The sequence below is a fragment of the Cololabis saira genome, chromosome 14 (assembly GCF_033807715.1).
Source record: "Cololabis saira isolate AMF1-May2022 chromosome 14, fColSai1.1, whole genome shotgun sequence".
In the NCBI taxonomy this organism is placed as follows: Eukaryota; Metazoa; Chordata; class Actinopteri; order Beloniformes; family Belonidae; genus Cololabis; species Cololabis saira.
In genome coordinates this window covers 44,272,462-44,284,113 of record NC_084600.1, presented here as the reverse complement: position 1 = coordinate 44,284,113, position 11,652 = coordinate 44,272,462, and the positions used below count along the sequence as shown (strand labels likewise).

The 11,652-nt window shown below is 40.4% G+C and overlaps 1 protein-coding gene across 1 annotated transcript; it reads right to left on the bottom strand.

The window, feature by feature from the left end:
• Positions 1-2,180: 2,180 nt before the first annotated feature.
• LOC133460114 (uncharacterized) lies at positions 2,181-8,806 on the bottom strand. Its single transcript, XM_061740644.1, has 2 exons — positions 8,753-8,806; positions 2,181-2,844 (listed from the first exon to the last, which is right to left on the bottom strand). Exons 1-2 carry the CDS (start codon positions 8,786-8,788, stop codon positions 2,389-2,391), a joined length of 492 nt encoding a protein of 163 aa, XP_061596628.1. The 5' UTR covers positions 8,789-8,806; the 3' UTR covers positions 2,181-2,388.
• Positions 8,807-11,652: the final 2,846 nt, after the last annotated feature.

The following is an 11,652-nucleotide window of genomic DNA, read 5'->3' as shown; positions in this document are numbered from 1 at the left end:
CTCCTGCACGGCCCTGATTCTCTTCCGTACTAAAGTGTGTTTGTGTCTCTCTGACACCATTTCCTTTAACTTTCTTATCTTTTTCTTATTAAGGTTATCCCATTTGCAGACGGAGGTGGAGTCATTCAAGCACATATATCGCCAACGCCGCGGAAAAAAAGAGGTTTGTCTTGACACTTTTCTTCCTCCGAGACGTCTGCCGTCGGACAGTTATGAGACGTCAGCTCAGAGAAACTTCTTTGATCATTTAAGGTTTTTTTCTGTGCGTTTTGCAATAAAATGTAAATTTTCCGCGAAGGCAGTTGACGTCTAAATGTCACAAACAGCAGTTTCCTTTATTTCCTTTCATATCTTTTATTACTTCCTCTGCACAGAGAGTTCACGTTTCCCTCCTCTGGAAGACAGCGGGGTAAGTTTGTCTGTCAGAGAGGAAATTGCTCAACTTCACGCAGCTCAGTGAAGGTTTCCATCTTTCACTACTTGCAGACAGAAACAGAAGATAGTTTGATATTTCTTTCGAGACGAGACGAGACAGGAAAGTTGGAAACTTTCAATCTTAATAATATACTTGCCGCAGGGCCGACCCAAGCCTCCATTACTGCCATCAATACCGATTATTGATCATTCACACACCCACTATAAACTTATTTCATGTTTTTCCCTGTCATTACAAACACACTTGTAAAACTAGATGTAAGAACTTTTTTTTTGTAGTTAGATTGTAATCCACAGGGATTAAGACCGTTAAGAGTATTAGGGCCAGGCAGGAGAAAAATAAAAATGGTATTTTAGTGGAGGAAGATTTATTTTTTTTCATTATGCACTGAGGGAAAAAAGTCGAAATGTCGAGAAAAAAGTCGAAATGTCGAGAAAAACGTCAAAATTTCGTGAATAAAGTTGAAATGTTGAGAAAAACGTCAAAAATTTTTGAATAAAGTTGAAATGTTGAGAAAAAAGGCTAAATTTCGACTTTATTCAAGAAATTTCGACTTTATTCATAAATTGTACTTGAAGATTAATCTCGAACATTTCGACTTTTTTCTCGACATTTAGACTTTTTCGTTGAAGTGCACTTCAATAAAAAAGAATCTTCACCTCTCATATATTTTTTCTCCTGCCTGGCCCTGATACTCTTCCATATGGAAGCAGACAACAGATTAACAAACTTGCAGAAAAAGCTTTCAATGAATATTGATCAGAGTCACCACTGCCCCTACTGGCCACACAGAGAAGCAACAGATCAAAGGTCAAAGGTCACAGTTGCAGCAGTGTTGTTTCCATCATCCTATCGTCAGCCTGGCAGGTTTTTACCATCTATTGGGTTGATTTACACTTAATATTTAAAGTGATATAGTACTAAGTGTGATGCTGAGTGTCATCTACAGTGTAGGCCGACTAAAAGAAACAAAATAATCAAATAGATCATTTATAAACCATTTACTGTAAAAACACGTTATAGATACTTTATTTTGGGTTTTAAATAAACTGCAACAGAAATGTGCAACAACAATTTGAAGTCTACTCTAGTCTGTTAACATAATATTGTTTATGTAATAATATTAATGATTGTGTTTTTGTACAATAACATACAATAACATACCTTTGATAATTACGACGGAGTATTAGGGCCAAACTAAGACAAAAAAAAAATTGGAATTTACGAGAATAAAGTCATAATGTTGCGAGAATAAAGTCGTAATATTATGAGAATAAAGTCGTAATATTACGAGAATAAAGTCATAATATTACGAGAATAAAGTCATAATATTATGAGAATAAAGTGGTAATTTATGAGAACTCTAACAGGAAGAGCTTCTTCTCTCTGTGTTAAAATGAGGAATATTGAGCATCTTGTGAAGTTATATTTTGGTATCAGTTTCCCAAACAAGGAAATAATTAATCTTTTGGCACATCAGCATGGAATTATTATCAGTATAAGGACTTTAAAACGATTGTGCAAACTACTGCGTCTATTTCGACGAAGGAACCACAAACTTGGAGGAAATTGCGTCTTTTGTGGAAGAGAAAAATCTTTCTGATCATCCTCATTGTTTCCTGAGAAACAACAAAACCTCTTTGAATGGCAGCAGATGGAACCACTGTTTATTCTCGTTATTCTATGACTTTATTCTCGTAATATTAGCCTACGACTTTATTCTCGTAAAATTAGCCTACGACTTTATTCTCGTAATATTACGACTTTATTTTCACAACATTATGACTTTGTTCTGGTAATTTCCCATATTTCTTTTGTCTTAGTTTGGCCCTAATACTCCATTGTAATGAATCATCACTCACACATTAAATTTTTATTTTTTTTACTCTTGGGGGCCCCCTAGTGTTCATGGGGCCCTAAGCAGCCGCTTAGTTCGCTTCTGCTTGCCCGTGTTAGTTATTATCGTCGTTGAAGGACTCGGTCTGCAGGTCTATAGTTTCTGCCTCCGAGAGTGGAGCACATGTGTCCTCGCTGCCACCGTAGGGGTCAACCGTCCGTTCCTCCGTCTCCTGACCTTCCCATCCTCCACGCCCTCCACATCCTCCACGCCCCGGCTCCTCCTCCCAGCCCGGGTCCTGCTGCTCCCGCTGCATCTCCTCCGTCTCCATGGCGATCTGCTGGCTGTTCAGGTAGATGCTGCTGTGCGACACCATGGTGCTGGCGTCCCGGTCGGGGAGGTGGGGTTCCACGTCGGCGTCCACCTCCAGGAACACGTTAGCGGGCGGCGCGCCGCGGTCCTGGGGCTGGTGCCGGCTCTGCAGCTGCTCTTGCACGTTGCCGTGCTTCTTCTTGCGTTTCTTTGCCTTCTTCAGGTCCAGCGAGGCGTAATTCAGGTCCGGCTCGGAAGTCTGGATTCAAGGCAAGGCAAGTTTATTTGTATAGCACAATTCAACACAAGGTCATTCAGAGTGCTTTACATCAACATTAAAAGCGGCAAGACACAATTAAATAGTAAATAACAAATACAATTAAAGCTGCAAGCAGTGATGAACGGGCCCTCGCGCGTGCAATTTACACCAATAAAAGTAGGATCAAAAGGATCAAAACTAAGTCCGATGACACCACCCATGACTCTTTATGTGAAACCATTCAAAAGTTATGGCAGAAAATAGGAACTGTCAAATATCGACCAATCAGAAAAAGGGGCGTGTCTAATTTGCACCAATTATGGTCAATGACTCAAAACCGAGTCCGGTGACACCACCCACGAGTCTTTATGTCAAACCATTCAAAAGTTATGGCAGAAAGTAGGAACTATCAAATATGGACCAATCAGATGAAGGGGGGGGGGCGCTTTTTGGCATCTATCGTCGCCACGGTAACGCTTTTGACTGAGAAAAGTAATGCCAATTGTCACAGGATGGAGACGCACATTTTGATGTATAACACACCTGGGTGCACGTTACGGTTCGGGCGAAGAAGCGGCCGAAGAAAGGGCATAAATTGCGCCAAAATTACACGATTAATTAAAAATGGCCGACTTCCTGTTCAGTTCGGGCCATGGCGCCAAGAGACTTTTCTTTAAGTTGCGACATGATACAGGTGTGTATTTATTTTTTTTTAATTTTGCCTTTATTTAACCAGGTCGGTCCCGTTGAGACACAATTACCTCTTTTTCAAGGGAAGCCTGGCCAAGACAGCAGCATAAAAGAAATTACAATTGCAGACACAAGTCACACAACAAAAACAACAATTACAAGGCCGATTTTACCGATTTTGTACCGATTTTCATGCATGTATGTCAAACCGTATCGTGGGGCTTGAGGCACAAAGTTTTTTAGGGGGCGCTGTTGAGCCATTAGGCCACGCCCATTAATACAAACCATTAAATATCACATTTCTCATCAGGCCTGGCTTGCATGCAAAATTTGGTGACTTTTGGGGCACGTTTAGGGGGAAAAAAAGGCTCTCATTTCGTCGGAAAAAAAATAAATTCCTACAGATACAATAGGGCCTTCGCACTGTAAGTTCTCAGGCCCTAATGAAATAAAATGATGAGAAAATAGGTAAAATAATAAAAAAACACAAGTTGTTAAAAAGTAAGGGTAGTAGAGTACAGCAGGTACATCTCATTCTTACAATGAGCTGCCCCTGGGTCGTGTCATCAGCCGACACGGCATCTCTTTTCACTGCTATGCCGATGACAGTCAGATGTATCTCCGAACTGACCCCGACCTACGTTCCACCCCAGTCCCAACCTACGTTCCACCCCAGTCCCAACCTACGTTCCACCCCAGTCCTCAACCTACGTTCCACCCCAGTCCCAACCTACGTTCCACCCCAGTCCTCAACCTACGTTCCACCCCAGTCCCAACCTACGTTCCACCCCAGTCCTCAACCTACGTTCCACCCCAGTCCTCAACCTACGTTCCACCCCAGTCCCAACCTACGTTCCACCCCAGTCCTCAACCTACGTTCCACCCCAGTCCCAACCTACGTTCCACCCCAGTCCCAACCCACGTTCCACCCCAGTCCCAACCTACGTTCCACCCCACTCCCAACCTACGTTCCACCCAAGTCCCAACCTACGTTCCACCCCAGTCCCAATCTACGTTCCACCCCAGTCCCGACCTACGTTCCACCCCAGTCCCGACCTACGTTCCACCCCAGTCCCAACCTACGTTCCACCCCAGTCCCAACCTACGTTCCACCCCAGTCCTCAACCTACGTTCCACCCCAGTCCCAACCTACGTTCCACCCCAGTCCCAACCTACGTTCCACCCCAGTCCCAACCTACGTTCCACCCCAGTCCTCAACCTACGTTCCACCCCAGTCCCAACCTACGTTCCACCCCAGTCCCAACCTACGTTCCACCCCAGTCCTCAACCTACGTTCCACCCCAGTCCCAATCTACGTTCCACCCCAGTCCCAACCTACGTTCCACCCCAGTCCCATCCTACGTTCCACCCCAGTCCCAACCTACGTTCCACCCCAGTCCCAACCTACGTTCCACCCCAGTCCCCAACCTACGTTCCACCCCAGTCCCAACCTACGTTCCATCCCAGTCCCAACCTACGTTCCACCCCAGTCCCAACTTACGTTCCACCCCAGTCCTAACCTACGTTCCACCCCAGTCCCGACCTACGTTCCACCCCAGTCCCAACCTACGTTCCACCCCAGTCCTAACCTACGTTCCACCCCAGTCCCGACCTACGTTCCACCCCAGTCCCAACCTACGTTCCACCCAAGTCCTCAACCTACGTTCCACCCCAGTCCCAACCTACGTTCCACCCCAGTCCCAACCTACGTTCCACCCCAGTCCCAACCTACGTTCCACCCCAGTCCCAACCTACGTTCCACCCCAGTCCCAACCTACGTTCCACCCCAGTCCCAACCTACGTTCCACCCCAGTCCTCAACCTACGTTCCACCCCAGTCCCCAACCTACGTTCCACCCCAGTCCCAACCTACGTTCCACCCCAGTCCCAACCTACGTTCCACCCCAGTCCCAACCTACGTTCCACCCCAGTCCTCAACCTACGTTCCACCCCAGTCCCAACCTACGTTCCACCCCAGTCCTCAACCTACGTTCCACCCCAGTCCCAACCTACGTTCCACCCCAGTCCCAACCTACGTTCCACCCCAGTCCTCAACCTACGTTCCACCCCAGTCCCAACCTACGTTCCACCCCAGTCCCAACCTACGTTCCACCCCAGTCCCAACCCACGTTCCACCCCAGTCTCAACCTACGTTCCACCCCAGTCTCAACCTACGTTCCACCCCAGTCCCAACCTACGTTCCACCCCAGTCCCAACCTACGTTCCACCCCAGTCCCAACCAACGTTCCACCCCAGTCCTCAACCTACGTTCCACCCCAGTCCTCAACCTACGTTCCACCCCAGTCCCAACCTACGTTCCACCCCAGTCCCAACCTACGTTCCACCCCAGTCCCAACCTACGTTCCACCCCAGTCCCAACCAACGTTCCACCCCAGTCCTCTCATCATCACCCACTCAAGCCCTTTCCAACTGCCTGGAGGAGATTAGGGCGTGGATGAGTCACAACTTCCTTCAACTGAACAAATCTGCCCCCCTCACCAGGTCCAGTCATCACCCATAACCACCATCTCCTTCTCCGGTCCAGACATCCCCCTCTCAACCTCTGTTACCAACCTCGGTGTGAAGCTGGACCCACAACTTACCTTTGTAAACCACATCAAACATCTGTACAAAACCTGCTTCTTCACATAAAGAACATATCTAAACTCCGCCCCTTCCTCACTTTCTCCGATGCAGAAAAACTCGTCCACGCCCTAATCTCCTCCAGGCTCGACTACTGTAACAGCCTGCTCATCAGTATCTCCAACAAACACCTCCGGAAACTTCAATTCATTCAGAACTGTGCTGCCCGAACTCTGATGAAAACTTGCAAATACGACCAGAACCTACACTGGCTTCCCATAACCTCAGTGCAAAAACTCAAAATCTTAACAAGGATATTTGTCTTATTTCTAGTTAAAATTTCTCATTTTTAGTAAAAAAAAATCTCATTACACTTAAAAAAGAGACTCATCACTGGAAAAAACAACAATTTTCACCTGTTTCAAGTAGATTTTCACTTAAAATAAGTAGAAAAATCTGCCAGTGGAACAAGATTTATCTTACAGTACATACACTGCAAAAATTCAAAATCTTACCAGGAATATTTGTCTTATTTCTAGTTAAAATGTCTCATTTTTAGTCAAAAAAAATCTCATTGCACTTAAAACAAGAATCATTACCAGAAAAATTACTTGTTATTTGATTTATCTTCTCATTACGAGCAAAAAAATCCTGTTTCACTGGCAGATTTTTCTACTTATTTTAAGTGAAAATCTACTTGAAACAGGTGAAAATTGTTGTTTTTTCCAGTGATGACTCTTGTTTTAAGTGTAATGAGATTTTTTGACTAAAAATGAGACATTTTAACTAGAAATGAGACAAATATTCCTGGTAAGATTTTGAGTTTTTGCAGTGTATACGGTCAAAACTTACAAAGACTTGGTCAAATACAGTAATACAAAAGTAATCTATAACAATTCGTACGGTGAATTAAACCAATTTGACAATTCTACTCCACAATGCCTGTTTCCAGGTCTTTATTTCACACAACTGACGAGAATGACGTTTCTATGACGGTCAAAACCTACAAATTCAGGCAAGAGAAACAAAGTGGCTCAGTACTTTTCATCTTTGCAAGCGAGCTCGCTGCAACCGTCTGCAGCCGTTTCTGGTCTGCTGCAAATATCGCGTTGGTCTGGTTTATTTTTAGAACATTTACACTTCATTCAGGTCTTTGGTTTGCATCTCACTTCCCACAACGTTGAGACAGAAGTCAGATACTTTCCGTTCTGAGATCAACGCCGAGGGTCGGCATGTTCCTTTTTCAGACTGTATTTATAACCCCGAGCTCTTTTTTAGTGTATACTCCGATACTCTCGAGTACCTGCAGGTATTGAACATTCAAGCAGCTCGTAACGGACGTGCATCAAAGAAAAGATGGACTAAAACAATTCAGCATGTTTTTTTAAATCAATAGGAGCATTAACGGTGTCAGTGTGCAGACTTGCTGACAAATGTTAAACCGGGCTTTGAACTTTGGAACAGAAGCGCACCGGTCGTCTGATTCCTACGGAAGAGAATCAGGGCCAGGCAGGAGAACAAATAGAGAGGGGAAGATCTTTTTTTTTATTTGTGCACTTCGAGAAAAAAGTCAAAATGTTGAGAAAAAAGTTGAAATGTCGAGATTAATGTTGAAATATAATTTCAAAAATAAAGTCGAAATTTTGCCTTTTTTCTCAACATTTCAACTTTATTCACGAAATTTTGACTTTATTTTTTAAATTGTATTTCATCATATCATACTTCATAATCATACTACTACTACTACTACTACTACTACTACTACTAGTGTATTTCTCCATTGAGGGAGAAATAAAGGATAATCTTATCTACTACTACTACTACTACTACTGCTAACACCGTGTCCTAATAACTGCATACGATGCTAGCGAGCGTCAGCGACAAAATCAATTTCACCCACTTTGTAACTGTGAAGCGACTGGCAGCTCGAGCTTCTGCCTTTCATCAATTCTGAGTATTTTATTTTGATATAAAGTATGTAGAAACTGGTGCATTTTGTAGTTTATTTTAATGAACTCACAGGACGGTATTTTGTATTTTACCTTGAAATGCACCTTAATATATTTTCTCGCTTGGACGTGAGCAAACTAGTATTTACACTGCAAAAACTCAAAATCTTAACAAGAATATTTGTCTTATTTCTAGTTAAAATGTCTCAATTATAGTAAAAAAAAAAATTTTCATTACACTTAAAACAAGACTCATCACTGGAAAAAAACAACAATTTTCACCTGTTTCAAGTAGATTTTCACTTAAAATAAGTAGAAAAATCTGACAGTGGAACAAGATTTTTTCCACTGGCAGATTTTTCTACTTATTTCAAGTGAAAATTTACTTGAAACAGGTGAAAATTTTCAAATAACAAGTTATTTTTCTGATAATGACTCTTGTTTTAAGTGTAATGAGATTTTTTGACTAAAAATGAGAAATTGTAACTAGAAATAAGACAAATATTCCTGGTAAGATTTAGAGTTTTTGCAGTGCATCAGGATCAATGATTTCATGAATGGCCGTCGTTCCGCTGAAGCAGAAACTCTCCCGACCTCAGATCTCTCAATGTTCTCAGCTTCTGCTTCGTCTCAAGCAGCAAACAAAGACTTTGTAAAAACCTTTAAGAGAATTCAAACAAGCGTTACCTTGACACAGTTTCTGGTGCGTTGCAGGGTCATCATCTCGTAGCAATCCTCCGCTGAATCTGCAGCAAAACACACTCAGATTAGATTAGATCTTTATTTATTACTCATTGTTATATAACAACGAAATTAAAAGTGCTAAAAAACAAACACAAGACACAATATAAAACAAATAACTGATTAGGATGTTAAGGGCTCATGTACTGGCGTGCTGCTTGGAATACAGCAAATAAAAAAAGAATTGGACAAATAAAGAAATCTGACGATTGAAAGCAAAAAAATGTAAAGTTTACACAAATGTGTTAATTTAAAGAGCCGCTCTAATTGATGGGGATATCTGACATATGTCTAAATACAGAATTCCTAATGAAATTAATGTTTTTATTTTTGATGTAATTAGGAAGGAAGGTTTGAAAAGCCTTTAGAAAGTAAACAAAATAGCTCCAAGTGCAGAACCCTGTGGAACGCCATAATCATGGTAGGAGGAACATCATTGTTTGTCAGTTAAATATGATTTAAATCATATAAGTAAGTTGTGGGCTGGCCACACTTTCACGTCTCTGAGACGGACCGGTAGCTTAATTAGTGTTTGAAGCTTCATAAATGAGTGAAAATGAATGTTTTTATTTTTGATGTAATTAGGAAGGAAGGTTTGAAAAGGCTTTAGAAAGTAAACAAAATAGCTCCAAGTGCAGAACCCTGTGGAACACCACACTGCAAAAACTCAAAACCTTAACAAGAATATTTGTCTTATTTCTAGTTGAAATGTCAGCTCTAAAGTTTGAGTGAAAACCCCTTTGTGTGAACTGTAATTACAGTTTTATTGTAAAATGAGCAGGACTTTAGATGACTTTGTTAAAAGGTGAAAGTACACTGCAAAAACTCAAAATCTTAACAAGAATATTTGTCTTATTTCTAGTTAAAATGTCTCATTTTTAGGCAAAAAAACAATCTCATTACACTTAAAACAAGAGTCATCAATGGAAAAAATTTCCATCTGTTTCAAGTAGATTTTCACTTAAAATAAGTAGAAAAATCTGCCAGTGGAACAAGATTTTTTTGCTTGTAATAAGAAGATAAATCTTGTTCCACTGGCAGATTTTTTGTCTTATTTCTAGTTAAAATGTCTCATTTTTAGTCAAAAAAATCTCATTAAACTTAAAACAAGAGTCATTACCAGAAAAATAACAATTTTCACCTGTTTCAAGTAAATTATTACTTGAAATAAGTAGAAAAATTTCGACAAAAAGTCGAAATGTCGAGAAAAAAGTCGAAATGTCGAGAAAAAAGTCAAAATGTCGTTGGAAAAAAACAACAATTTTCACCTGTTTCCAGTAGATTTTCACTTAAAATAAGTAGAAAAATCTGCCAGTGGAACAAGATTTTTTTGCTTGTAATGAGAAGATAAATCTTGTCCCACTGGCAGATTTTTCTACTTATTTCAAGTGAAAATGTACTTGAAACAGGTGGAAATTGTCAAATAACAAGTTATTTTTCTGGTAATGACTCTTGTTTTAAGTGTAATGAGATTTTTCTTGTCTAAAAAAGAGACATTTTAACTGGAAATAAGACAAATATTCTTGCTAAGATTTTGAGTTTCTGCAGTGTATGTGTTGATGATCTGACATGTGTCTAAAATACAGTAAAAAAAGGAAAGAAAAGGATGTGAGCATCAGCATGCAGAGCTTACACAATGGTTTCTTTCTGCAGGGCTTAGTCACGCAGCGATAAACACAATCTCAGATTTCCCCTCTCTCTCGTCAGCAGGTGCGGAGGCGGCGGCGACACTCACCACTCCTGTGTGCGCTGATGTTGCCGTAGATTGGATTTTCCTGTTGCTCGCGATGATCGGGGGGATTTTCCTGCTGCTCTTGATGATTGAGGTCATGAAAATAACCTCTTTCCATCTGCGACAGGCTGCAGAAAAGAACACGGTTTAATCTGTGGATGATCTGAATATCTGAATATAAACATCCGTTATTACTTTGTTGAATGAAATATCACGAGAAGGACATACGGTAATATCTACACTGCAAAAATCTAAATGTTACCAGGAATATTTGTCTTATTTCTAGTTAAAACGTCTCTTTTTTAGTCAAAAAATCTCATTACACTTAAAACAAGACTCATTACCAGAAAAATAACTTGTTATTTGACAATTTTCACCTTTTTCAAGTAAATTTTCACTTGAAATAAGTAGAAAAATCTGCCAGTGGAACAAGATTTATCTTCTCATTACAAGCAAAAAAATCTTGCTCCACTGGCAAATTTTTCTACTTATTTTAAGTGAAAATTTACTTGAAACAGGTGGAAATTGTTGTTTTTTCCAGTGATGAGTCTTGTTTTAATTATAATGAGATTTTTTTTGACTAAAAATGAGACATTTTAACTAGAAATAAGACAAATATTCTTGTTAAGATTTTGGGTTTTTGCAGTGAAAGCACTGATATTAGGTCTAATAAATAAGTCACACTGCAAAAACTCAAAATCTTAACAAGAATATTTGTCTTATTTCTAGTTACAATGTCTAATTTTTAGTAAAAAAATCTCATTACACTTAAAATAAGACTCATCACTGGAAAAAACAACAATTTCCACCTGTTTCAAGTAAATTTTCACTTGAAATAAGTAGAAAAAGATTTATCTTCTCATTACAAGCAAAAAAATCTTGTTCCACTGGCAGATTTTTCTGCTTATTTCAAGTGAAAATCTACTTGAAACAGGTGAAAATTGTTGTTTTTTCCAGTGATGAGTCTTGTTTTAAGTGTAATGAGATTTTATTTGACTAAAAATGAGACATTTTAACTAGAAATAAGACAAATATTGCAGTGTAAAGCTTATTCACCTTCCTCCTCCTCCGGAGTTGTGGGAGTAGCAGCACTGCTCTTTGTCTGTGGAAACAA